The sequence below is a fragment of the Xiphophorus couchianus genome, chromosome 7, assembly GCF_001444195.1.
Source record: "Xiphophorus couchianus chromosome 7, X_couchianus-1.0, whole genome shotgun sequence".
NCBI classification, from domain to species: Eukaryota; Metazoa; Chordata; class Actinopteri; order Cyprinodontiformes; family Poeciliidae; genus Xiphophorus; species Xiphophorus couchianus.
Genome location: NC_040234.1, coordinates 25743370 through 25769673, shown reverse-complemented (window position 1 = coordinate 25769673; position 26304 = coordinate 25743370). Strand labels below are relative to the sequence as shown.

At 40.0% G+C, this 26304-nt stretch overlaps 2 protein-coding genes across 2 annotated transcripts; both read right to left on the bottom strand.

The window, feature by feature from the left end:
• Positions 1-311: 311 nt before the first annotated feature.
• On the bottom strand, positions 312-7380 carry pyya (peptide YYa). The gene is made up of 5 exons (XM_028023467.1): positions 7365-7380; positions 5471-5612; positions 3413-3619; positions 796-876; positions 312-692 (listed from the first exon to the last, which is right to left on the bottom strand). The coding sequence occupies exons 3-5, from the start codon at positions 3598-3600 to the stop codon at positions 668-670; spliced, it is 294 nt and encodes a 97-aa protein (XP_027879268.1). The 5' UTR covers positions 3601-3619; positions 5471-5612; positions 7365-7380; the 3' UTR covers positions 312-667.
• Positions 7381-24510: 17130 nt separating this feature from the next.
• hspb9 (heat shock protein, alpha-crystallin-related, 9) lies at positions 24511-25760 on the bottom strand. The gene is made up of 2 exons (XM_028022055.1): positions 25418-25760; positions 24511-25127 (listed from the first exon to the last, which is right to left on the bottom strand). Exons 1-2 carry the CDS (start codon positions 25639-25641, stop codon positions 24668-24670), a joined length of 684 nt encoding a protein of 227 aa, XP_027877856.1. The 5' UTR covers positions 25642-25760; the 3' UTR covers positions 24511-24667.
• Positions 25761-26304: the final 544 nt, after the last annotated feature.

The window sequence follows — 26304 nt, the reverse complement described above, 5'->3', positions numbered from 1 at the left end:
GTTTTATGTGTTTTAGCTCCATAACCTCGATGTCTGACCATTTTCATGGTAAAATTGGTTTGAATCTGGATTTGCGCCCCCGTGTGGCTGTTTGTGTGTTTGTTTCTGTTCTGCGATGGATTCTCTTTATCTTTTGGTAAAAGATCCTGTGACAGTGAGGACACCACTGTTTGTATGACATCGTGTTTTGAATTACTAACTATCATGATGTTACACAAACCTATGACAACATGTTAATATTGGTCTTCTACACCGTGCAGCTCAGCCTGTTCCAGACTTTCATCCCATAACAAGGACGTCATAAACAAACGTTAGTCACACAGAAAATGGTTTTATTCACACCCTCTGTTCTTCCTCTCGACAGTGGCAACAGCGAAACAGAATGTCTTCACGACACAGTGATGGAGGGACACAAAGACACGGCTCCCCGTTCGACTGGCTGCTCTGACCTCACATGTTTTAATCTGGACACTGACTTACGGCACAGCACTGTTAGAACAACAACGTTGTCGAAATGACGAGAGACAGAGAGAGAGCTTGTGCTCCGGTCAGCGATGGTCATTCTGTTGGCTTTAGAGGGGGTGAGAGGCACCTGTTGGCTCCTCCAGGTGCATTCTGGGAAGGCCCCAGAAGAGAAGCACTATGAGGAGGAAGGAGGGCTGCAGCGTCACCACATGAAAGAGTCATCGTATCTGTTGAGAGGCAGACAGAGAGAAGCCAGTCAGCGTCTGGTTCCTCCACACACACACACACACGCCCACGCACGCTCCCCCCAGGGTGGATGAGGTGCTCCACCTTGATCTCTGGTCTCTGCTGCTGTCGCCTCCAAACAGCAGCTCTTCGACCACGTCCTCCTGAGCCGAGCGCTTCCCATATCTGCAGAGGGGAACAGACACATTAAATCTGAGTTTAAATCCAATTAAACTGCAGTTTTATCAAAGATAAAATGTGTTTTCAATTGTATAATAACTCTTATATGACATAATTTATCTTGTCAATAGGATGTAGAATGTACACAATAAGTGAAGTGAGTGTCTGTGTGGAAAGCTGTGATGCAGAGTTACAGTCATTGTCCCCCTTTCACTCTTATCACCTTTACTTAAGGTGGGGCATCTGGGGCATTTGGGGCATCAGGGGCATCTGTTGCTCATGTGAAGCCATTGCATGGTTTACCACACAGTAGACTGCGGGTGTTTTTCTAAGAGAAACAACAAAACCCCCGCAGCCCGAGCTGCAGCTCCTGTTTTTCCATCAACACACTCCACCATCACAGCATCCAATCTTACGCTCCGCTTCTTCATCTCAGTCTGTTGTGTGTGTGTGTGTGTGTGTGTGTGTGTTGGGGTGTGCATGTGGGTGTGTGTGTGTGTATGTGCTGCCTTGCAGGGAAGCAATCAGGCAAAAAATACACATTTGGATCCCCAGCTGTTACCGTCTCATACTGTAGGATGTTTTCCATGTCTCATAATGGTCAATTCTGAACCATAAATCTCCAGAGTCGGTCCAGCCAATATTTTCTACCTGCATGACTGTTATTATCTCATTTCTACTTTCATCTGAGACAATAGTGAAAACTTTAAACCTCATGTGCATCTCTTTTATGTTGCTGCACAAATATTCACATACTGTATATTTGGTAAAATAACTCCACTCAGTGGCATATTTCACTTGATCGGAGAATGCTACTTTTAATAACTGTAGAGTATTTTGTTTTTTCTTGGTTGTAAGTTTGCTTTTACTGTGAAGTCTCATTTAATTTTTCTGTTTTCATATTTTTACCATAGTTTGAATCTGCGTGCTTCACCAATACATATATCCTGACTGGTTTTTAGTTTTTACCCTCCGATGTGGAATTTAGTCAGTTCTGTTACGAACACAGATACAAGTACCTTTAAAATAAAATAAGGTATTACAGTTCAATATTTCTTCCAAATTCTTTCTGAAAATGTTTTTTTTTTTTTTGTGAAAATGACTAACTGTGAGTCTGGTTCAGAGCCAGCCCAAGGAATAAGTGAATTGAGCACAAGGTCCCCTGGGCTTCAGGGGCCCCATAAATGCTTAAACACAGACAACATATCTAGAAGTTCAACATATGATTACTGAAAATGAGTATACTATTAAATTTGATTTAACCATTTCAACGGAGATCAATTGAAACATTTCAAATTGTTTATCATTTAAATTTAGGATTTAAAGAAATTGGACATTTTTATGTTGTGAAAGTACAAATAATAATCTTTGTAGTTTGTTGTGTTACCATAGCTACAATCCGATGCTAGTGAGTTCAGTCTTGGTGGTTGAGTTTTATTTGTTCACAAATACATCTCAGCAAATAACCAATTATCAGTGACTGATTTTAAGCTTGGCCTATAAAACTTGGCTTCCTGTCCCAGATTCCACCAAATGTACAGATTTGATTTATTTCTCTGTTACCTTTGCTGTTTATCTTAGCACTTACATTTTGAAAGCACACAAAAGTGTTTTGTGTGCTTTTGTCATATTCAGACAAAAGCACACAAAACACAAAAATAATTCCACTCTCCCACAGTTTCCTATAAGTAAGGCTCCGCTCTTTAAACTCAGTGGTGTGTATATGAAGCAGGAGTGTGGGATCAGTAACGAATTTTATTGGTCACAAAGTGTTTTCATAAACAAGTCTCCAGAAAGACATAAAATAAACAAATGTGTTTTTCTTGACTGCATTCTTCCAGCCTTCAAGTATCAATAAGCTATTTAACTTTCATGAATGAGAGCAGATGGCCCCTGAGCCAGACTGCTTTAAATAAAAAAGCTCAACACTGCATTGCACCTGAGAACATCAGGCCTGGATTTGGCCCTGGTAACTAAATTTGGGATTCTCTCTGGGTCCATCTTTCTAACTTTTATTGCTCTGCTGCTATAGATTTGGAGGCCTGGAGGTTCAGGGGAAGAACCGTAATCTGATCAGAGCGGCTTCAGCTAGCTGCATGCATGGAGGAACCCCACGTTGTCGACGCTGTGGGCAGGACTGGGGAAGCGGCTGCTGTTGTGACTCAATCAAAGAAAAATGTATATGATCTCACGTGGAAAAGTTGAAAGAAAAAACTAAATTCAAGGGTAATTTTTTTTATCCTAATGCAGTTTTTTGTATTTATTTTTAACGTCTTGAGTTGGGGGGGTGAGGGGGGGTCTACCTGCAAAATGGTGGAAGTTGTTCAGTGGTAAAAAAAAAAAAAAAACGTTAGCAATTAGAAAATGATAATGTCATGAAATGGATTTCTGCAGATTGCAAGGTCATCGGAATAGAATGAATTCTTTTACAGTTTTAAAAGAGGGACTTTTTCTTTCTGTCATCATTAATGAAACTAAAACAAGTTCCACACATCTGCCCTGAACCGCCGTGCCCTGCTGGACATGGAGGACGCGCACTGACCTCTGCCTGGTGATCAGGTTGATGTAGTGTCTCAGGGCCGTGTAGTACTTGGCCAGTTCTTCAGGTGGAGCGTCCTCTCCAGGGTTCTCTGGCTTTGGAGGGTAGGCGTCTGCCAGCGCTCCCAGACAGACCAGCACACACAGCACAGCGGCCACCAGCATCGTCCATGGCCTCAGCATCGCAGCCATCTGCAGTAGTTGGCCCAAGCTGCCAGAACAAAACATAGAAAATACAAATAAAATGGGGAAAAAGAGAAAAGTGGAAACAAAATTGATTTACTATGTTTAAGAGCATGATATTTGGAAGTTCTTAGAGAGGTTTTGAATTCTAAAAAAAAGGGGTTTATTAATATGAGGATATTTTGATAACAATGACTGGTGTCTCTTAGACTTTGCTGATGTTCATGGGTGTTTATGTAAATATCAAACTGAACTAAAGCATTGATTCTGTGTGCAGGAGGCAGACGAGTCAACTTCTGAGGAAGCTGAAACCCTTCGCTGTGTGCAGGAGATCGCTCTGCGGTTATTGCTGTCTGCAGGAGCAGAGGTCAGTGTGCCCTTCAAAATTTGGCAAAATCCTTGGAAAGAATGTGAAAATGTTTCCGTCTGCTATGGGCTCCGTCTTCAGCAAGCTGTTCTCCATCATGAACTGTTCGCTTTGTTCAGGACGGCTGACCTGTCTGCAACAGATCCACCCAGATCCAGCTCTGCTGTAACCACAAATACCACAGCAGGGTTTCCTTCTGCCTGCAGCCATTCTTTATAAAGAGCAAAACTCTGTCTATAGTCCATGGAACTCATCCCTGAACACCTGTAGCAAGTTGCACTGCATTTGTCTCTTTGTTAATTAGAGAATATTTAAAATCCTAAAAGTTTGATTTTATTCTCATAATTTGCTCTTTTTTATTGTCTTATTTAAAATAAATACGTGATATAAAAAAAAACACGTCTCTTCTGTCTCAATTTTGATTTGGTATAAATGTAAATATATAATCACTGAAAGTCTACAGCGGGCCTCCTACTAAATACATTTTATTGAACTATTAAATATCATCCTGTATATCCTGTGTTCTGGTCACAGATGGGTGTTTACACATCCTGCTTCAGTGGAGGTTATGCAGATGTTTTTTACCCACCTTGATAGGCGACCAATTAAAGTAACCTTCTATGTGCTACAAGGAAATTATTTATTTTTTTATTTTTTTATGTGTGTGTTTTTCTGCTGTTTCTTTTTTACTCTTTTTAACCCAATAAATAATTGCTAACTAGCAGAAGTTTCCTCAGAAATGTTCTGGCCTCTTCAGGAATAAATCTGTCATACTTTGAAAAAGAAGTAATGTAGCCTAATGACGTCAGAACCAAAATACCTTCAAAGAGAAAGTTTTCAATTAAATATGCAGCTAAATTTAATTCCACATGAGATCCCTTCATGCATTCATGGAAAATGACGAATGGACAAACAGACAAATAATTCGAACGCTTAGTTAAACATTATTCTTATTATTATTATTATCATAAGACTCGTGCATATGTGTCGTCTCAAATCTTCGAATACTTTCAAAAATATACTGCATGTTGTCTTGTTCGCTCCTTTTCTCGCACTAAGTGAGGAGACCTCTGCTCCTTCAATGAGCTGTAACAGGTTGGGGGCTGTAACGCGCTGCAGGACGTTACTTCAGATCATTCTGGGCTCAGACTGTGGCTGAGGCCCGACCTGCCGAGTCTCTGTAGAGTAATGATTTCTCCGAGACAGGAAAAGAGAAAAGCAAAGCACGGAAGCAAGGTCCGGGCCCAAACGGAGTCCAGAGCTGTCTGTGGTGCTGAACGGACTTTCATCAGAAGCTCATTTCAGATGAGCTCTGGGAGACGAACAGAGGCTACCAGCTTCATGTCTGCAGCTAGATTCAGCTGGGAAGTAATAATAATAATAATAATAATAATAATAATAATAATGTACAAAAAACTGATAGCAGACGCTCCAAAGCTGCACAGTAAGGCTCTTAACGACATGCTGACTGGTTGAACTGAAGGGAGAAGCTGGAGGTGGATGGAGACTTACTTTGTGAAGTTCAAGGCAGCAGCTGGAGCCACAGGTGGTTTCTGACGGCAGCAGAGGCTTTGGGTTCTGCAGTCCTTCTCTTCCTCTCCTCCTCGGTGAGATCTCACTCTGCAGGTCAACGCACCTTGGTTCCAACCTGCAGCTGAAGTGATTTATATGGTTTTGTGCCAGCAGAGATGGGAGGGGTTAGACCAGGAGAGTGACTGCGTCAGATGGTGCTGATGATGGAGACATTACTAATGCGTTAGTTGTGTGTTTCTGATGCAGCCAACAGATGACATTTTGAGCCAAGACATTCAGAAAGTCGTGTTCCTTGGAAATTTTATACTTGCGTTGTGTGAAACCAACTTCCAGATGGTCCAAACTGGGTCATCCAGCTATCATGTAGGTGTTTATGTTTGTGTCAACCAAGATTACAGTTTCCCAACAGCAACTTGACCCACATCTCTACTGTGAAAGCAAATAGAGCAGCTTATATTTTAATATGAACCACAAATGGTTTTGCTCCTCTAAAGCAGCGTTGGCTCTGAAAAGCTCTTTCTGTTGTGAACAATGGGTCTTGGTATTTTGCTGCCCACTTTAGTTTTGTATTTGGATCATTTTGAAGTTTTGTTTACCATCAAGAATCTTTTCCAGATCCTCTGAGCCACAGTCCTCTACAACTTTTAAAACAGCTTTGGGGTTTAGCCAAGGGCTCAGGGTCCTAAACAAAGCCTGAAGATAAAAAAGGCCCAGACTGTATTTAGGAACCTGGCCGTGGGTTGCCTTGAAATTTTAAATCAAAATTGAAATGTGGACCATGAAGTGCACAGGAAGTCAGAGCACCGAAGGCATGAACAGCAGTAACGTGTCTCTGCCGTCGGTTTTAGTCAGCAGCCTCACTGCAGCGTTCTGTCAGACTGAAGGCGAGTCAGGGAGCTTTGATTCAACAAATAAAAAGACTATTACAGCAGATCTAGCTCATTCTGTGATACAATTGGTCTCAACTTAGCAATGATCCTTAAATGTTTTATAAGTTATGAATAAATATTTTACAGTGATTGTCAAAAGAGGAGGAAATGTCAAAGAAGACACCCAGATTTGTGAGACCAGTTTTCACAGAAGGAGCTGAAGATGTGAGATGTTTCTTGATTAAATGTTTTTATTATGGTGTATATTCAAATATGTTAAAAGATATATTTTTTTTATTATTGGTATTGTCATAACTAAGTTCAATGTGCAGTTTTGTAACCAAAACAATGTCTTTAGCAGATTACTTTGATCACATGAGTTGAAGTTTGTGTCTTCTTTAGATTCCAAGAGCAGAATGTGGCAGGAATGGACCTTACCAAGCTCCGCCCACAACCGACCCACGTGACCGCAAGTCTCACAAGCAAAGCCTCGCAGCGCGTTGTTTCTATGTAAACATGACTGGATTAGTGAATCATTTCTACTGGATTTTCACAATATTTCAGCTACTAAATGGACAGAGGAACTAACAAGTTCATGTCATCATCTGGGAGGAGGTTACTGGTTTCTCAGTCACAAGCTGGTTGCAAACCTGAGGCCAGCAGGTGTCAGTCAGTTATGGTAGATCTGAACTTTGACCTCAATATGAGAAGCTACAGACTGATAGGAGGAACCAAAGAGCTCTGTAAAGGTAAAGGCAAATCTTCTGAAGCTGGGATATAATTAATTTAATTTCACATAATTACCGCGGTAGAAGCCATTTGTTTGTTAAAATTTTATGAAATATATTTGTTCTTTTTGATGTTTGTTGTGAATGACGTAAACTCACAAACGAACGAGGTAATTAGTCCAACGTTTAGAAACTACAGCGGCTGTAAATCGCCACAGCAAAGGGAAATAAAGGTAAAATAACCTGAACAGGTGATCAACTCAAAATCACTCCTACCTTTTTACTCTCTCTCTCGTTGTAGTTTAAGCACACCTGTTACCGTGGCAACCGCCTGCGCCCCACAAGACGAGCAAAGATTATGTAAAAACATAACATTCAGTCCGTTATGATATCAAGTTTCCAGGCTTGATATTTATTTCTCGATTATTGATCAGCGCTTCCCTGAACACAGCGATGGTTGATTGACTGGCTGTACTTGGTGCTAACGTGGCTAACAGGAGTAACAGTTTAGTCCAAAGCCTTTTCTGCTAAAATAAAATCTTTAGTGTATGTCAGATACAGACACATTGCATATTGATCTGTTTAGTTAACGTAAGACTGTGTAGCAGACAGGCTTCAAGGTGTAGAAGTTGTATCAGTTCTGCCATTATGCTGTACTTAGCTAACGGGAAGCTAAGTGTGTTTGTGAGACGGCCACGCACGTGACCACGTAGAATGGGCATCAGCCAATGAAAAGCGGCCCCTCTGGTAAGGTCCATGCCTTCAGGCTGTGAATCTGATGTCTAAGTCAGATGAAGATGAGGATGATGATAATGATGGGGCCTGTTAATGGTTACTAGGAGACGAGGTCAAACTTAGGTCACTTTCACTTGAAACAGCAGCAGCATTTTAACAGCTTCCCTTCTTCTGTATCAGATTTTAAAGAGTTCCACTGAGGATTTATTATCAGGTTCGATGACATTAGAGCTACTGCCTCTTGGTTATGAGGCTGCTGTTTACTCTCTAATTTCCTTTTATCGACTGGACAGAAGTTAAAATGTCAGCTTTTTCCAACCCACTCACGTTCAGTGACGGACAGAAGATTTGTTTTGCAGTCAGATCTTCCCTCGAGCCTCTTCTCCATTCTGGCATTGACTAATTGATTTTTATTCAAAGATACAAATAGAATCTGGTCAGAAGCGTAACCCAAAATGATGAGGTAAGCAGGCTGCAAATAAAGCTAATATTTAGAAGTTTAATCATCTGTAAAAATAACTTTGTGAAATAAATCATTTATTCTCTATTTTGGAATTAAATTTTTTCACTACATATGTACATCAGGGTAAGTGATTGCTGTGGTGTTAACCACACCAAAAATCATTTTTACGATGATTCTCTACATATCTAACACAAAGGATTCATCAAAATCAAGAACTCAAATTACAGCTGCAATGCTCAGCTGCAGTTGAGCATTTCCTCATCAGATCAATACTTCTGATTGATCCTCCTTTATCTGGCCATGACCATCCATCCATCCATTTTCTTACACCCTTGACCCTAGTGGGGTCGGGAGGTGCTGGTGCCTATCTGGCCATGTCATTAAGGTAAAAACTAAGTTGATCCCAATCTTAACAGAAACGCGAAGCATGCTGTGAGAATACAATAGAGTCCAGTGTGGTTAGAGGGAGATGGAGGTAAACTGTGGGTATTTATTTAGCTTCAAACATTGTGGAGCCAAAAAGCAACAAGAGTTTTCTCAAACGAACATTTCCAAGCTGCTACCAGAGACTGTTATCGAGACCTGCCTGAGATTTCAGAGTGTTTCTGATAAGAACACAGCAAAACAGAAGCTAACCAACCAAACCAGATGTTTTCTAGCTTTGGGAAGAAGAAAACGTGTGGGGTTGACGATTTATGCATAATCCAATCATTTTAACCCATTGAAACATCTCTGTAGCATTCTGACAGTTTAGACCTGAACACGCCCTCTGGCAGAAACCATGTGAAACATCTGACTCAACTTATTTAACTATTTAGCTTGTTATGAATTGTTTAAAAATTATTAACGTTAATTTAAGCGACAGTGTCAACAGCGGTAGCAGAATCTGACACATTCACTTCTACCACCAGCTGATGTTGAGGAAGGTGAGGATCTTGGCGAAACTGTTCTTGGGCTCATGGAAAGCCCAAAAATCTTTGAATCTCTTTTCTTGACGAAGGGACTTGCCAGTGCCTAACTGCTTCCACCTCGGCTGCATCTGTCTGGATCTCACCCTGGTGCTGATGAGGATGTTCAGGGTCCTCATCCTGGCCCAGCACCAGATCTACATGTTGTCATGTAGATGTTGGAGAACTTGACGATTACAACACAGCTGCAGAGAACGACTGTGGAGCAGGTGAGGAAACCAAAGGGTTAGTCACACACTAAACATGCTTAGTTTAGAGGAGTGTGACTAAAGACTTGTGTGGGGTTGCTCACTGGAGAGACAATTACACTTTCTTCTAAGCACACAAAACCCCCCTGTGCCTCAGTACTTATCTGCAGGCTTATCTGAGAAGACCCTTAAAGTGTCTCCTCAGTGACAACCATCCTTCCTGGTTGTACTCAGTTGCTTACACAGAGGAATTTCACTCTAATGAAAATTCAGACAAATTATAGTTTTCCACACAGATTAATATACTAAACATATGGATTTACTATCACAGGGGGGCAGTAGTGAGTAAACCTTTGGGTTTACATAGAAGTAGAATGTAACGGTGGATCAATGTGTGTTTATTAAGCTGCAGACAGGATGAGTTTATTGCCTGGGTTATCTAGTAGCCGTCGATATGAACTCGTCTTCCCGAGGCACCAGTGGAAGAATAAATGAACTGTTCAGCTGTCTCCTTTTTGCCTGGTTCTGTCAGTGAGGTAATCCGCCAATGGAGACATTATCCACAAGCCTCTCCACTGAGGAGCCTGTTTAGGGACTTCAGGTAAACACATCCACAAGTTCTTCCACCTCTATCTGGGATGGTATGGTCCACATTATGGGAGTAATATGAAGATGGAAGTCCTGGTAACAGCTTTTATTTGAACTTTATTTGACAGAATGTGTCCAGACAAAACATAATACTAAGATAATACTAAGATTCTCTACATTAGTACTATTGTCCTAGAGACAACAATCTCTCTCTTGTGTGAATTCAAAAGCAAAATGTCAACATTTAAAAGATAATACCATTCTTACTGAAATGTGTTTGTGTACAAGGGCCAGAAAATCTACTGCAAGAAGAAGCCAGAGCATCAGACATGTTACCAGACAGCTACTTTAGGTTCTGGGCTTTTGGTACCAGCTGGTGTAACTGCTAATTACAAATGACGTATTTAGCGAGATGAATTATAAAGCTGTGGATTAGAAGGTAGGACAGGATATGTAACAGTAAACTGTTAAATTATTAGAAAGCTGTGAAATCAGGTTTGAGTTTCCACACCAAGGAATTAAATTTAATCATTTAAATGTGATTATTTTTGCTGCAATATAATATAGTTCAGCAATAAGCAGAAATGAATTGATATGTATTAAATTTAAGAGAGCCAACACACACACACAGAAGCACACACCCGTACACGTCTAAAACAGGCCACTTTGATTAAGCCTTTATTGGAAAGGAGGAAATTTATTACGGAAATCAGAATAAGAAATATTCTTTCAGTTTGGACCATGACTATACTTCATATTTTCTCAAATCACCCTGGAAGCCATCTCAGTCATTGTCTCCCAGAGTCTAATCTTCTGTCATGTGGAGAAACCAGAACAAACATGTCTCAATTCTCCATCTTTGTCAATTCACTGAGCAAACTTGGGAGCCAAAAGCTCAGTAAGAGAACATTAATGTGTGTGCTTAATGGAGTGAGTCGCTCTGTTTGGAGAAACCGGAGCAGCATAGTTCCTTCCTGAAATGCTGCCTGTATTAACCTGCTGCTGAGAAGCTATTAGACATGATGTCTCCTGTGTGTGTGTGGTTGCGTGTGTGTCACTGTGTGGTTATTTCCCTAAGAGCTTCCGTTTGTCTGGCCACAGTTGTTTTATTGGGATCCGCCTTGAGTTGTAAAAGATCAATGAGGAGAGATTTTAAAAAATGACATAGCTGACATTCCTCTGTTTTATTCTTTGTTTTTTTTTCCCCCACAAAAATGCACAAACATCAAACTCAAACTCCAAACCCGGTCCTCAGATCTACTCCTGCTTTGGGTGTTTCCTTGCTGCCAAACACCTGAAAGGCTGATTAACAGCTTCTGCAGCATTTGGTGCCTCCAGAGGAGGTCATGCAGTCATTTGAATCAAGTGTGCTGGAACAGAGACAAATCTAAATCATGAAGGCTAAGGGTACTTAAGGGCCAGGTGTGGGAACATCTGATTTAAGGTATGAGGTGCTGCACATAAATCTGTCAAGCCCACCTACCCTACCAAGTAATTTATTACTCATTTTAAGTTCTATAAGTTTAATATGTTTGATGAGCTTTCCAAAAATCAACAGAATTCAGATTTTTCTGCATTCTTTTCAAAGCATATTAGACAAATGATCAACTTGCGGAAGCCTTCCAGTTAGGTAAACATAAATGTGATTTAGTTTTTGCAGGAGCTGCAGTAATTAGCACGCTGTTAGCCGTCTCATGTGGAACCAAAACTAGAATGAACAAGTAGAAAGTAAATGTCAGTATTCCCTCAAAGGTCAGTGCTCACTGTGCATATTTACAAAATTCACTATAAATAGTCTGTTTTAATTGCCCTGAGTATGTCAGTCCAGTGTCCAAAATAATGTTGACATTTTATGCTTCTGCAAAGCACCATCATATATAACCACGTTGTTTCTGGACCAGAGAGGGATGATCTCATTTCCAAGCTCCTGCTCAGGCTGAGCCAGAGAGATTCAGGCCATCACAGATTTCCTCATCACCACGGAAACTGAGCAAACCGGAAAGAGAACCGGAAAACAAAAATAAGAGCTAAAGAGAAACCCAGCAAACCACCTTAACTGTCAAGAGGAGAGTTCAGTTTGACTCACTTTATTTATATAGTACCGATGTAGCACAAATATCATTTCAAGGCGCTTTACAAAATATAAAAGAAATTGCAAAGTGCTTTGATCTGCGTGTGGTGAGAGATTAATACAATTAAAAATGGTAACATGGGATAATGTGGAATAAGTGAAGCACTGTGAGTTTTTTTCTGATGTACTCTCAGTGCAAATGTATTCTGTCATTTGTAATTTCTTTTTCAGACATGAAAGAGAGAAAAAATTGCTTAAAATTGGAAGCTGGTTGTGATATAAAAAAATCAGAGATCTTATTTTCAATCCACAGCTTCCGGCTCAAACTTTTACGTCTTCACCTACATAAGTGGTGCTGTGTGATGGAAAACTGTAACTGCAAATACATTCTACACTTTTCATTTCTTTATTGAAAAGTTGAAAGTACAAAACCAAAATAATAAATATATTGATATTGTTTATCATGCTAACGAAGCCATCATGTTTGCTTTTGTCCAAATTCATCTTTTTAACTGTGCTGTGGTATTTTTTGTTTTTTTTTTCTCATTTGGCCTCTGACCTTTTCCCAGCGCACTGCACAGTCTGTCTTTCTACTATGACCAAGACAAATGTGGACAAATATTACAATATTTTGTATAATATCAAGGAGACTTCCTCCAATTTAGATCTTCCTGTCCAAAGCAAATCCTCTCTAATGTTGTTCTACTTCAGCAGTTTTTACTTCCATCTGACTGTAATTTGCTTTTGCGTAATCTCAGCATAATCACTGAGCTTATTGATGGTTTAAAAAACACAAGAACATTTTCATATTAACCTCTCTGTGTCAACTTGTGTGTGCGGGTGTGTGTGTGTGTGTGCATCAGATGTTATCGGCAGCAGCGCTGTAAAGGTTGGAAGCGCTCAGAGCAGGAAGCAAGAGTGGCAGGAAGCATTTAAAAAGTACTGATAAACCCACAGTACAGTCCCTGTCACTGAGCATCAACAGACACTGCTGCACACACACACATGCACCCCCTCACACACACACATTCAAAGTCACATAACTAAGACATAGAACATAGAACAACATTGTACAGTTTGTTCTGTCTTCATTGAACCTTGAAGAAAGTTAAAAGCCACAACTAATGCTGCTGGTATGTTGCCTGAAACAGATATATGCATTTTTAAACATAAACACACAAACACGCACATGCACACCCCCCTCCCCCCCACACACACACAGCTTTTAAAGGCTGTCTCCTGTCTGGATGTTTGGGAGCCTTTCGGTGTTTATCCAGTCTGGGATTGGTTTATCTCCATCTCTGCTCTGTCAAGACAATATGCCGTCCACAGTTTGCTGATAAGCCATATCAGCACTAAGAACACATCGCTCCAATGAATCCGTGTCTATGCCTGACCTTTATTCAAATCATTAATGTATTTTTTGCATGCAGGTGTTTCTGTTTTCCCTCCTCTGAACATCAGTGAAAGAAGCACACTGTGGCACCTCACAACATGCAGCCCTAAGGCTCTTCCCACTAATTAAACAGAAGAACAGATATTATTACAGCCATGATTAATGAGCTCGACTTCCATCGCTATTTCCTTACATGTTTTGTTTACCTTTCATCACTAAGCAGTAAATGAATTTGTCTAGCAGCCAGCTTTATCATCTGTTCCTGATGATGACTGTGGTGTTAAGGTCTGTCATGGCGTCTCAGGACTTGGCAACACAAGAGAGAGAACAGAAACACACACCGCCTTGCAATAGTTGCATTTGTTGAACGTAAATTAATTGTTGTTTTTTGTTTCTTTCTTTTATTGTAATGTCTTTAGACTCACTCAAAAAAATACAACAAGGGCGTGCCGTGGTGGCGTAGCGGTTAGCACGACCCATATTGGAGGCCTTCAGTCCTCGACGTGGCCGTCGCGGGTTCGACTCCCGGACCCGACGATATTTGCCGCATGTCTTCCCCCTTCTCCTTCCCTGTTTCCTGTCAGCCCACTGTCATATAAGGGACACTAGAGCCCACAAAAGACCCCCTGGAGGGGTAAAAAAAATACAACAAATCCCAATATACATTTTCTGTTTCACTCTTTGTAGACTACCACTGTTTTAAAAATGGATCTAGCCTAACTTTGAATCACACTTCTAAAAAGCAGTTATTTTTCTAAAAGCAAAGTAATAGAAAAAATAAATCCCCATGAAATAAAAACAATAAAGTAAAGCAAAGCAGTTTTAAGTTTTCTACTCACTTGAGGAGCAGAATGTTAACATGTTAACAGGTTTGGGAGTGTGATTGATTGAATAAAGGATTTATTGTAGAAGGTTTGAGTGGTTGCTGCAACCAGAAAAGCATTCATTTTGGGGGGAAAAATTAAGTTCCAAGCACTGTTAGATGAAATCACTCAATCAGGTTTATTTGTATATTGTGCACAATACAGAGAGCTGGTAAGACTATCAATAATGAAGCAGTTCTGAACGCAAATACTCTAGTGTCCTGCTCTAGCAGGCAGAATCAACACAAGTTTTATACCAAGGATCCAAACTATGGAAGAAACCAGACTTAAAACTGCAACTTAAGACTTTTCCTGGAAGTTATATATATAACTTATATATTATATATATAATATGTGTGTGTGTGGAGGGGGGTGGGGGGGGGGGTTGCTTAGGCGTGTGTGTGTGTGTGTGTGTGTGTGTGTGTGTGTGTGTGTGTGTGTGTGTGCGTGCGGGGGGGTGTTTGTGTGTGTGAGTTGAAATGGGATAACTGTTGTTGTGTGAATCTTTTTTTTTTGGCCCTCTTACTCATATTGTAACAATCTGAGCATGATGCTCCCGTTCTGTTGGTTAGTTATAATTAACCTGAATGAGAATGCTGCATACAAACCTCAAATTATTACGTCCAATCTGGTTTGGGAATGTCTCAGGGTCTGCCAGAAAATATTGATAGGTCCTGGCTTAGGAACAAAACAAATCATTTCAATATTTACGTCCAGCTCGTGTGAGTTTTGAGTTGTGTTTTTTACTGTTGCATGACACTGGCAGGCCCGAAATCTGATTCCGATTCCAATACCGATATCTGAGGTTTAATATCAAACAATATCGAACCAAAATCAAAAAATTGTGCAGAATTAACTTAAAATATTTCATTTTAAAACACAGACATAAATGTTCTAAATTACAAATTTATTTGCTAACTCTGCACCAGTACAGCTCACCGACACACACTTCAGAATCTTGGTCAAACATGTAAAAACAACAACTTTCATTTGTTTAGTTGGTGCAATTAGAAGTAGAGCAGCCAGTGCAAAAATAAATATTAAATAAACTAATAAATACAACAGGTTGACTAGTTTGGTCAATCATGTAAAATAATCTGCAACAAACCTTCTTCCAAATGGTTCAGAAAGTGCAATTAGGAATTCAAAATCTTTGCTTTCATCTAAGTTGTGAGAGATCTTTAGTTATTGCTTAGTCCATATGTATGTAAGACATGAACTACACATGTCCTTTCAAACAATGGAGCTGGAAATACATTAAGAACTAAACCACCTGTTGCCTTTCTTGGAAAATGTGGGACTGATGTTTTTAGGGTTTTATTTCTGCTATGATGAAAACACAACATTTAATATTAGAATATTGAATCACACTAATAACATTTTTATAACAGGATTTTTTTTTAAAAGAACTAAGCAAAAAAACTGAAGAACTTATGCTAAATGGGATAGTACTAAGGGCAGCTTTTAGGAATGGTATCATTTCAAGATTTTTTTTTCTTTTACCTTATTTGGACACTCAATATTAAATGGTTTCCAATGTGCTATTGTCATTATATTTAAAGAATCTTTACAGGTTAGTTCTAATATAGCGAGTGGTGAACCCAGAGATGTTATGTTGTCAATAAACATAAGTCTAATATGCAAAATAAAAAATCTGTTATGAGATTCAAAAAGGCAGAAAATACGTAAGTCCTTAAAAAAAAAGCTTTGTGTGAAGTCAGTGAGAAAGAAGAAAGGGGCTGAAGAGAGCACGAAGAAGCCCTGGGGCTTTAGTCAGCCTTTGGCTTGATCGATAAGCTCATTTCAGCAATTGATCTCCAAACATTGTGAAGACACCTTTTACCCTCTGAGAGAAAATACTAAAACGTGCCAAGAGCAACAACAACATGTAATCTCCCAGTCTGGGACAGAGAACCTCCCACTTTGGGAAACCAAATGTTTTTGGTTTCCCAAATAAACAAGTCTTACTTCTTATATCTTCTTAATAAACAAGTCTACGTACAAGAAAATCTGAAAAAATAATCTTATTTAGATTTTAGTAAATATGCATGTGTTATTTGACATGTAAGGTGTGGGTTGATTCTTTCATGCATATGTGAGATGTCTTTTAATCTCCATGGCAGCCATTCAGCTGTGCAAAACATATGGTTGGACCAGCACCGCCTTCGAGCCATAGCTAACATGACGTCCCCACTGGCTCCTTCAGACTAGCCAGAAGCGATTAGCAAAACCTGGTGGAACTGTGGATATGCTGAGCTCATCTTAGAAGCTACTTCTCAGAGCAACGTTAAAAACATTAAAGGGTTAATAGAGGAGTCATGTTTCAGAAAGAGCAGGAGTTTCTTAAGAAGACAGAGACTCAATTTCAGTTACAAAGTTAAATTTCTTTAAAGTCATAGTTGATATATCCAGCATTTTCATAACAACTGAAGGAAACATGGTTGCTTCATTAGGCTATAAAATGCCATCATGTGACTGGAAAATATATGATACTGCTCCTTTAAAATCTGGATGACAGCCAAAGCTAAAATCAAGTTCAACATTTCTTCATAATTTTAGGTCCTTCTCACCATTATCATTATCCATATGAAATATGAAGAAATAATTAAAATCATCCTTACACTATACATGGCGATAAACAACAACAGATAAATGTTAATAACTATGTCATTGCAGAAAGCAGGGCCATTAAAGTAATGTGCTTCATATGAAGGTTTTATTACCTGATGTGAAGATTATTAGGTTAAAGTCAGATAAATAACATGACCTGCTTCTGTTGATGAATGTTTTGATCTAATTCCTGGAGCCTCCAAACAGCTCAGAGGTGAATGGTTTTCTGCTGCTGTCTTTGCTTTTTCCCTCCTACATTCTCAGATGCTCAGACTACAGACCTGCTGGTTTCATGTGCAATGATAGAAGTCTTTAGTTCCTGCTGTGAACACTCTCTGTTATCAGCTTGCTCTTTTGTTTGCAAAATAATGTGGTAATGCGACATTTGTTTTCTTGTGTGAATTACTTACCATCTTGTCAGAACATTAATACCATTTGGTGGACATTTTGATCCAAAATGACTCAGATTTTCTGACTGATTTTCAGTCAGAAAATCAAACAAAAGTTTGTTCCCTTTTTTGCCCACTGTCATCTTCAACCGTTTCTACGGAGGACTTTGCACACATCACACTTGAGCAGCGAATGTATTATTCAAAAGTGGATAATACATGTCAGGGGCTCTTCTTTAGGCTACAAACACAGATCTGAGTCTAATTTAACTCATCAGTCAGATGTTGGCAGCTTGACAGAAACACTAGTGTTTGTGAAAAATTATGCATTTCTTTATTGAAGGACCTGTAGAAAAACAGAAATGCCCGCCTGCAGAATGAATTTTTCACCAAAGCATCTGGCATCAGATCATCAGTCAGACAACATCTAGCTGTGGGCTCTACTGCAGTATTCAAAAGATTTAGGATATGTTGCTAATTAAGTTTGTCATCTTTGTAGGTGTGTGTGTGTTCTTGTTTTTATCATGTCGTGGGGACCTCCTCCCTCATGGGGACCTAAAAGTTGGTCCCCATAAGGAAGATGGGTTTAAATGACCATAAATGACCATATAAGCCACCTTAAAGGTGCTGGTGAAGTTTCAGCAATAGCCCATATCACATGTTTTCCTGTCACTTTTGTGTTAGAGTGTGTGACCCGATGCTGCCCCCTATAGTTTCAGATTGGTACTCCACTTCATTGTAATTCACACACTTTTCCAAATATGGTCAGGTACCACCTTCTTCATGGTCCCCAAAAAGAAGGTTATGGCAAGAACTTGAAATTATTTAGTTTAAAAGATTATATCAACTTAAAAGATAAAATCCACAACTATAACTGAAAATGGACATTTTTCTACAAAGATTAACTCCACTGATTCAGTGTTTAGACTTTTGATTCTTTGAAAATGCCCACCATCAAGAATTTTTCGTATGTATTTATATTGTCTGTTTACTGATCTTTAATAAAGTCAAAAAAGACAAAAATGAGGTTCATTGTTTGAATTTATTAATAACAGAGGATGAAACAGAGTGCATAAAAGACTCTAAAGGTGTAAACATTTGCACAAATATTTAGTTTACTAATATTCAACACTACAGTTTTGAAACAGTTTTAAGACAGCTCTATATATTTGTTTATACCACTTTTTCAACTACAGTTATTTTGTAGTTGGAAAGGGCAAATGTTTTAGTCTCTACGTCTGCATAGATGTTGAAGCCATAAGGTAAAACACTAACAGCAAAATAATTTTACAGCTTATTGACCCAAGTGGACTGTACACAAATGGAGAACCTTTCAGTTTTATTGATAATTAAATTATAAAAATATACAATATATTTCTTCAACTACACAATTAAAATTCTTTTGTATTTACTTTCAAATAAATTGCCCATAGCGTATATTTAAGCGTGGGGTCATGAAACAAAAAGAGTTAAAAGGGGTTTAAAATACTCTGTTTCTGATAGGGACTTTGTAGCAGTCACTTCTCCTAGATTAATATGTAGAAAATGTCATAACCAATTGCAAAAGGGCAACAGGTGTGCATTGCACTGAACTTCCTTCACCAGTTCTTGATGTTTAGAAGGCAAATGGTGGCTGTGGAGACTAAACTTTTTTTAAACAAAAGAAACCTCTAGTAGAACCTAACAAAGTGTCAGTGACTATTTGCCATAAACAACTAGGATTTGCATGCTGTCATCTTCTCTGGTGGTGTCACGTGACTGGCTTAATTTTAGTCTTTTCTTTCTCTAAAACCCATGGGCCCTGCATATTTAACGAAATATGCAGGGCCCATATTACCATAACTTTTGATAGGAACAAGCTACAGCAATGGGACTTACATTCCTGCAATTGTTTCAAAGATTAGATGTCAATAGGCATATAATAAATTTGATTCCATTGATCGATCATTTGAGGCCTTCTGAAAACAACTAAATGTGTCTAGGTCGCAGCTATGACCCCAACAAGAAACTTTCAATGGAAACTAGGGTCAGAAAATGTTCCCTGGGGGTTCTGGGTTTGATCAGATCATAGCTCACTGCATCAGTGCATCATCCAGTGCATCATACACTGCATTATCCAGTGCGTTATCCAGTGCGTTGCATCATCCAGTGCACAATGCACTGCATTATCCTGTGCATGATGCACTGCACATATCCAGTGGATAGTGCAGTGCATCTTCCAATGCATAATGCACTGTATATGCGGGTTTAATTGAATGATGAATTTTTATAGTGGGCCCAATGCTCATCAGCCATCCCCAATTTTACAGCCTTCAGGCCATCAGTTGGCCCACAGCGGCCTCAGGAACATTTGGGTGACCTTTTGACCCCAAAATTTCCATCAGTCCGTTGTTTTGAAATGCAAGTAGATTGAAACTGCAATTTGTGTTGGGGATTTTGTAGGTTCAAGTGACATCTAATGTTTTTTAAAGTGAATTTGGGGATTATCAACTGCCAGTAGTATTTTTTTAAAGGTCTTATCGGCTCTAGTGGCTTTTATTTGATAGTGACTTAACAGTAAAATGGGTAATGAGAGAACAGGGAAAACATGCAGCAAAGGCTGGGAAGCAAACCTGCGACAGCTGCATTGAGGACTAAGGCCTCCATATGTGGGTTGTGCTTAACCTCTGCGCCGCCACAGCATCCCCTACCAGTAGTATTTTAAAATTCAGATTTCTCTGTCGATCTATATCTAACACTCTGTCTTAAATTAACACATTCATAGTGTTAACTTTTGACACTACACACTAGTGTTAGGTAAATCAACACTGATGTGTGTTAAATTTCAACTACTGAGTGTTGGTTCAACTCTATCACAAATAACACTTTCAAAAGTGTTACCTTAACACAATCAAGAGTGGACCAATATAGACATTTTTCAAATTTGCTGTGTTGAAGGACAATTTCATTCATAAAAATGAAACACTGCAGACTCATACAGTACAAATCACATTATTGAGATGAAGCTGCTTTGTATTTAGGCTGAAGTGATCGCCAAAGAAAACAGCATCATCCTCAGAGGAGGAGTTTCTCCAGGGCAAACAGAGTTCCTCCTGAGTGTATGATTTTATGATAATGATGACCTCATGACTGTCATCCATGAAAACAGGGAGCTGTTTTCACTGCAGAATGTATGGGAAGCTATGTCTAGGGATCTGTCATCGTCTCCAATTTTTGTCCAGTTTTCTCCACACATGCTGACACACCCACACACACACACACACACACACACACACACACACCTCTATGACTTGCCCTCTTTTCTAAGAACGTCATTCCATAAATACGTGAAGACATTTGTTCCACCAGGACTTTAAAAATGCCACAGCTTACGCACATTCAGACCAATAGATGCAGTCAGATTTATGTACGCCTATAAACAACAAGCTCCCTGTGAAGTCTGTGAAGACATTTTATTTCCAGATAACAATTATGACATTAGAAATGACTGTTATTATCTTTTTGGTTCACAGCATATTTCACACTTAGTCTGAATAAGCAATACTAATGAGGGCTTTCTATTCTTAATCCACATGCTTAAATATGACGTCATTCCAACCTTTGCAGCTTTCACAGCTTCAGCTCTTCTGAAAAGGATTTTCCCAGAAGAAAATGTCTGTTAATGACAATCTTTTATCAATCTTCTAGAACCACAACTTTGAGGTCAGACACTGATGTGTCACAATAACATCCTATGTTAGCAACAGATCATAGACAGAGAAAGAAGTAAACTAGGAATGAGTGGGCCATGGAGGACTGAGGAGAGCAGACAGGGACATTCAGAGTCTGGTGAAGATCTACAGATTACAGGTTTGTCTTGAAGGCACAGAAACATGGATGATTCTAAGCTTTTTTGCTTTTAAATTCTGATGACCATTCCAAAGTTGCCATCTTTGGACCAGAACCTGTGAAAAATGAGCTGCTCAGTCAATCACTCGAAAAATCCTCTTGCCACAATGTGAGAGTATAAAGTCGGATCACTTCCTGCCTGAAGATAATTTTGTTAAAGGTGGTTAATGACACCTTGTTTCGTACAAAGCTTTTACATTCTTTTCCAGCTTTTTACAATAAATGATAACAACATAGAATCTATTTTTTTACACTCCAGTTTTAAATGATTTTTAAACCTGATAATGACCAGATAATGGTACCTGAAACCTGCAGCAGCGTTTTATTCTTTTTACTGTTACTATCTCCAGTCATGAGAAGGAGCTTACAGTCCGTGTGTTTTGACTTTTTTCCATTTTACAGTAAATGAGGTCAGTGGGCTCCAGGGATCACTCTCTGCTAACGGTCCTGATCCATGTCCCACTGCAATTATAAAACTACCACTTTAAAGTCTTTTGTTTGTTTTGAGTTTTTTTCAGTTTCGAAACTTTGGAAGAAACACTGACTATTAGCACCTGCATGTAGATGATGTTTTGTCATTTGTAATTGAAATCTATCGTGGGGGTGATGAAGCAGGACCAAAATTGAGACAAAACCTGTTAGGATCCTGGTGAAGAGCAGGACTTAATCATTAAAACAAAGAAAAACGTGCAGATTTTTTAGAGAATAATAGAAAAAAAACCCAAATGAAACCAGAACCAGAACCAGAGGTTTTCTCTGGCAGTATGGAACATAGAGTGATGCAGTACTTCCCTAACTGCTGGGCCTCAGCTGGCTGCAAGACGGTAACAACAATTAGTTTGAACTTTTTCTGGCATCACCGTTATTCAGTTTTAAAGACCTGTCAACCCAGTAGATGGACAGACGTGGTCCAACAGTGACAAGCATGCAGTCCACTCAAAGTACCCAGAGCTTCGAAGACAGGAAGGAACATATTCTGGTGGCTGTGATTAGATCCTACTGGTACTTAGTGGATAATGTTAATATCAGTTCATGTTGTCCTGTCAGTGGTGAAATATGTTTCCTCCTGTACAGAGACAGGAAAGTCATCTGTCACATGCTTTGGTTTGAGGTTTAAAAATCTCCCTCCACACATGGAGAAAACATGGAAGAGTGCTGAAGTTTCCCAGGAGGCTGGTCGACCAAAATGACCCCTAGAGGTCTCAAAAGATCACACAACAACAACAAGCCTCAGTAAAGGTCAGAGGTCATGTCCACACCAGAACAAAGAGACTGAACAAAAATGGACATGGACATGTAGGTTTGGATTTTTTTTTCTCTCCCTTAATATTAAGCACCTTCTCTGAAAAGTGCCTTTTGTGTTTTCTTGTGTTGTCTTTGACGATTTAAATTGGTTTGAAGTTTTGAAACACTGAAGTGGAACAAATATGCAATAACGCAAAAGGAACTCAGGAATGATGCAAACATTTTTCACACCACTATATCGAAAAACATGACCATGTACTGTAGTCCCATCTCTCATGTCAGTGATGGTTAGAGTCAGTGCCGTTGCCCAGGCTTGCAGGGCAGCAGTTGCCCACCTGCCCTGAGGGCTCTCAGTCTCTCACAAATACTGTTTTGTTTGGTCACAGAACAGAAATGTCTCATGATGATGTTGGTTTTCCCTTGCAGGTTTTGTTTTCCTCTCTCTTATCATGTTTGCTCCATGTTTACCAAGTTTACTTCATTTTCATGCACACAGTCAGCTTGTACTTTAACTGAATAAATATGACAGATAACTATCGTTCTTAACATAAGACTGTTTTAAAGCTACAGTTGCTAAGCTACAGGCAGCATATGTGCTAAACATGGCAATAGACTGGCTACCAGAGCAGATAGCCTGGCTATATAACCAGCGTGTTAAACTCCCAGTGTTACTCTGCAGCAATCAGGATCGAAAAAATGCAACATATTTAGCTTTTGCTGAGGTCTGACTATCACAGTCAATGTTATAATATTATAACTGCTACAGTAATCAATAATTGTTTCAGATAACATGAAAACAACTGGACCTTGTTATACATAGCAGTGAGTACCGTTATGCTATATGCTTGTACATGCGGTCATCATATTGAGAGAATGTCATACTGACCGATGCCTCGCCATTATTACTATAATTAGGATTAGCTTTCAGTCTCCTGAGAACTTTAACAGTTTAGTTAACCTGAACTGCCACACAACAAATTCTCCAGCTGTCAAATCCCTGTCATCAGTTTAATCTGCATGTTTACGGCCACATGCAGATTAATGGAATGGAATGAATGGAATTCAGCCCCTGAGGGATCCGAGCCGTTTCCAAAATGAAATCGAAAAAGGTTTTTCAGGACTAAACTCCATTAGAGGAAAGTGAGAACGTGGATATGTTTTGGGAATTCAACTGAGCTAATCCTTTAAAACCTGTTGCTGTTTACTGTCTTCCATCTGCTCTCCTCCTCCTCAGCTCCTCAGGGCAGGACAAACAAAACATTACCCTGCCTCTGTCTGCACCGACTGCAAAACAAGAGGAAAGAAAATGTTGCTGGAACCTTTTAAAGGTTCTGATTCAGTCTCTTGAGGTGATTTTAGTGATTAGGACAGGCCTCTGCTCTGCCCCCCTCCACATTCCGTTCAGATTGGATGTTGGCGCCATCATGTGGCCAACAAAGCTCTTCACTTCCCGTAGTCATTTACTAAAGTGGCAGCATTATGTCAAATCAGCTTTTTTGAGTTTTATATAATGTTCTATTCTCTCATCAAACACATACCTGGAGTGTTGCTTTCATTCTTTCTTGGATGTTTGAGAAATCCTTGAATCTCCATGGCAACCATTCCGGTTAGTAAAACGCTTGGGTGGACCTAGCCCCGCCTTCAGTTTCCAAGCCGAGCCTTTCAACAGAGCACCCCTCCCCTTCTCACCTCTCCCTCACTCCTTCAAACTAGCAGCAGCAATTAGCAAACACCTGTTGGAAGTGCAGATCTGCTGAGCTCACTGCACAAACTATTCCTCAGTCCAGCACTCAGAGAAATGTTTGTAAATGCTTAATAGAGGAATGTTGTTGTGATGACTTCCTGAAGGCAGAGTCGTCACATCAACAAGACTTTCTTAAAGAGACAGAGGCCCAATTTGAAGGCGTTAATTGCAAGGTCAATTTTTTTTTAAAGTTATGTTTGATATGTAGCATTTTTATATCAAGTGAAGGTAACACAGTTACTTGACTAGAAAGCACATAATACTGCCCCTTTAACACATTTGATTTTCGTCATTTATTTTAATTTTAACACTTTCAAAATATTACAAAATATATTTAAAATAAGCTTTCGAGATATCAATTTAAACTTGACTCATAGTTTAGTCCTTTTGTGGATGTCATTAGAAACGTGTTCCACTTTGTGTCTGTAGCCTCAGTCTTTATGCTCCTGCTCTGTGTCGTCATTTTTAATGGGGAATTCCAGCGACGTCCTGTAGCGGATGGGCACCTGCTGCTCCTCGCTGATTGGCTGCTGGGCCACGGGGGCGTGGATCCGAAGCTGCCCGCCATCCATTAGAGAGCAGGAGAGACCTGACAGGTCCAGGTGAGCGGGCAGATCTATTCTCTGCATGAATCCCATGTGGGATGAAGCCGAGGAGGAGAAAGAGGAAGAGGAAGAGGAGGAGGAGGAGGACTGGCTGTCCTCTGCTCCGGCCTGCTTCATGGCCACCACCGCCAGACTTCGGCCTTCCAGTTTGACGGTGATGTCCCCGGGGGCATAACCCCGGGCATCTAGGGTCACCAGAAGGTCGCCGTTGTCGCTGGTCTGCTGTGCGTCTCGGTGCAGCTCTGTGCTGACTGCCTCTGTCTGCTGCTCTCTGTCTTCACTCAGTCTAGGAAAACCGAACACCAGGGTCAGATGGACTTCAGCTCTATTTCAATTCACATTATTTATACCATGCCGATTCACAACAAACGCCATCTCAAGGCATTTTGCCAAAAAAATAAATGACTTTAATTCAGTCATGCATACATTCCAACTATTTATCAAACAGTACACTATGCTCAATGAGTTACTCGAAGTAGTTTAAAAAGTTTCTGTCTAAGGCCTTCCACTCAAACGTCTACAGGTTTGAACAAATAAGGGATAAGATGGACTGAGGGTCTTAAATCTAGTGCCTACCTTTTCAGTGTGGAGGAAATGACAGGAAACTGGGCCAGTTTGAGCAGCTGTGGTCCAGCATGGAGCTCCCTGAGGAGGCTCTCAGCCAGGCCGGCTCTCCGGCTGAAGAAGTTCTGCTGCAGGGAGGACAGAGCTTCATGACGCAGCGGCCAGAGGATTCCCTCCTGACTGAGGAACGGGTCATCAGCCAGCAGGCTGCTCAAAGCTGCGTACTGGGTCATCATCACTGTTCGGCTAAACAGATCCTGACTCCAGGTTTCAAGAAAGAAAGAAAGTCAGCTTCTGTTTGCTTCAAGTAGGTATTTCAGACTCCTCAGCTGCCTTGGTGTAAATTTACCCCTGGTCTCAGATCAGCTATATACCCCAGCCTGGAGCCGGGGCCCTCCCACTGAGCTATTTACACCCCATGAGCTCAGCTCAGCTCAGCCAGGTCAGGAATGCCCTGCTACTCATCAAAAAGCTAAAGACAGCTCATGCTCAGCATCTACTGCTGTGTATGTGGGCAGCTGTGAAAAGAAGATTTCCTATTTCTGGGGGATTCCCTAAGCAGCCTGCTGTCACACACCTGCTTTCTGTCATTCCTAAGAAGTGACACAACTAAACCATGAGAGTGAGCCGAGGATTACACGTGAGGAAGACAGGAAGACAGGGAGTGAAGATAAGCACAAGGTCCAAATAACCAGTCAGTGTTTGTTTATACTGTTGTCATTTTATTTATATGAGATATGAGGCTTAAACTCATAATGTGTTTTACCACAAATCTTCATAATCTGAATATTGTTAAAAATTATTTCTTTAAGGAGCAGTATTATGTGTTTTCCAGCCATTTTATAGCATAATCAAGTAACAACGTTACCTTAAAAATGCTAAATATGTCAAATGTGACT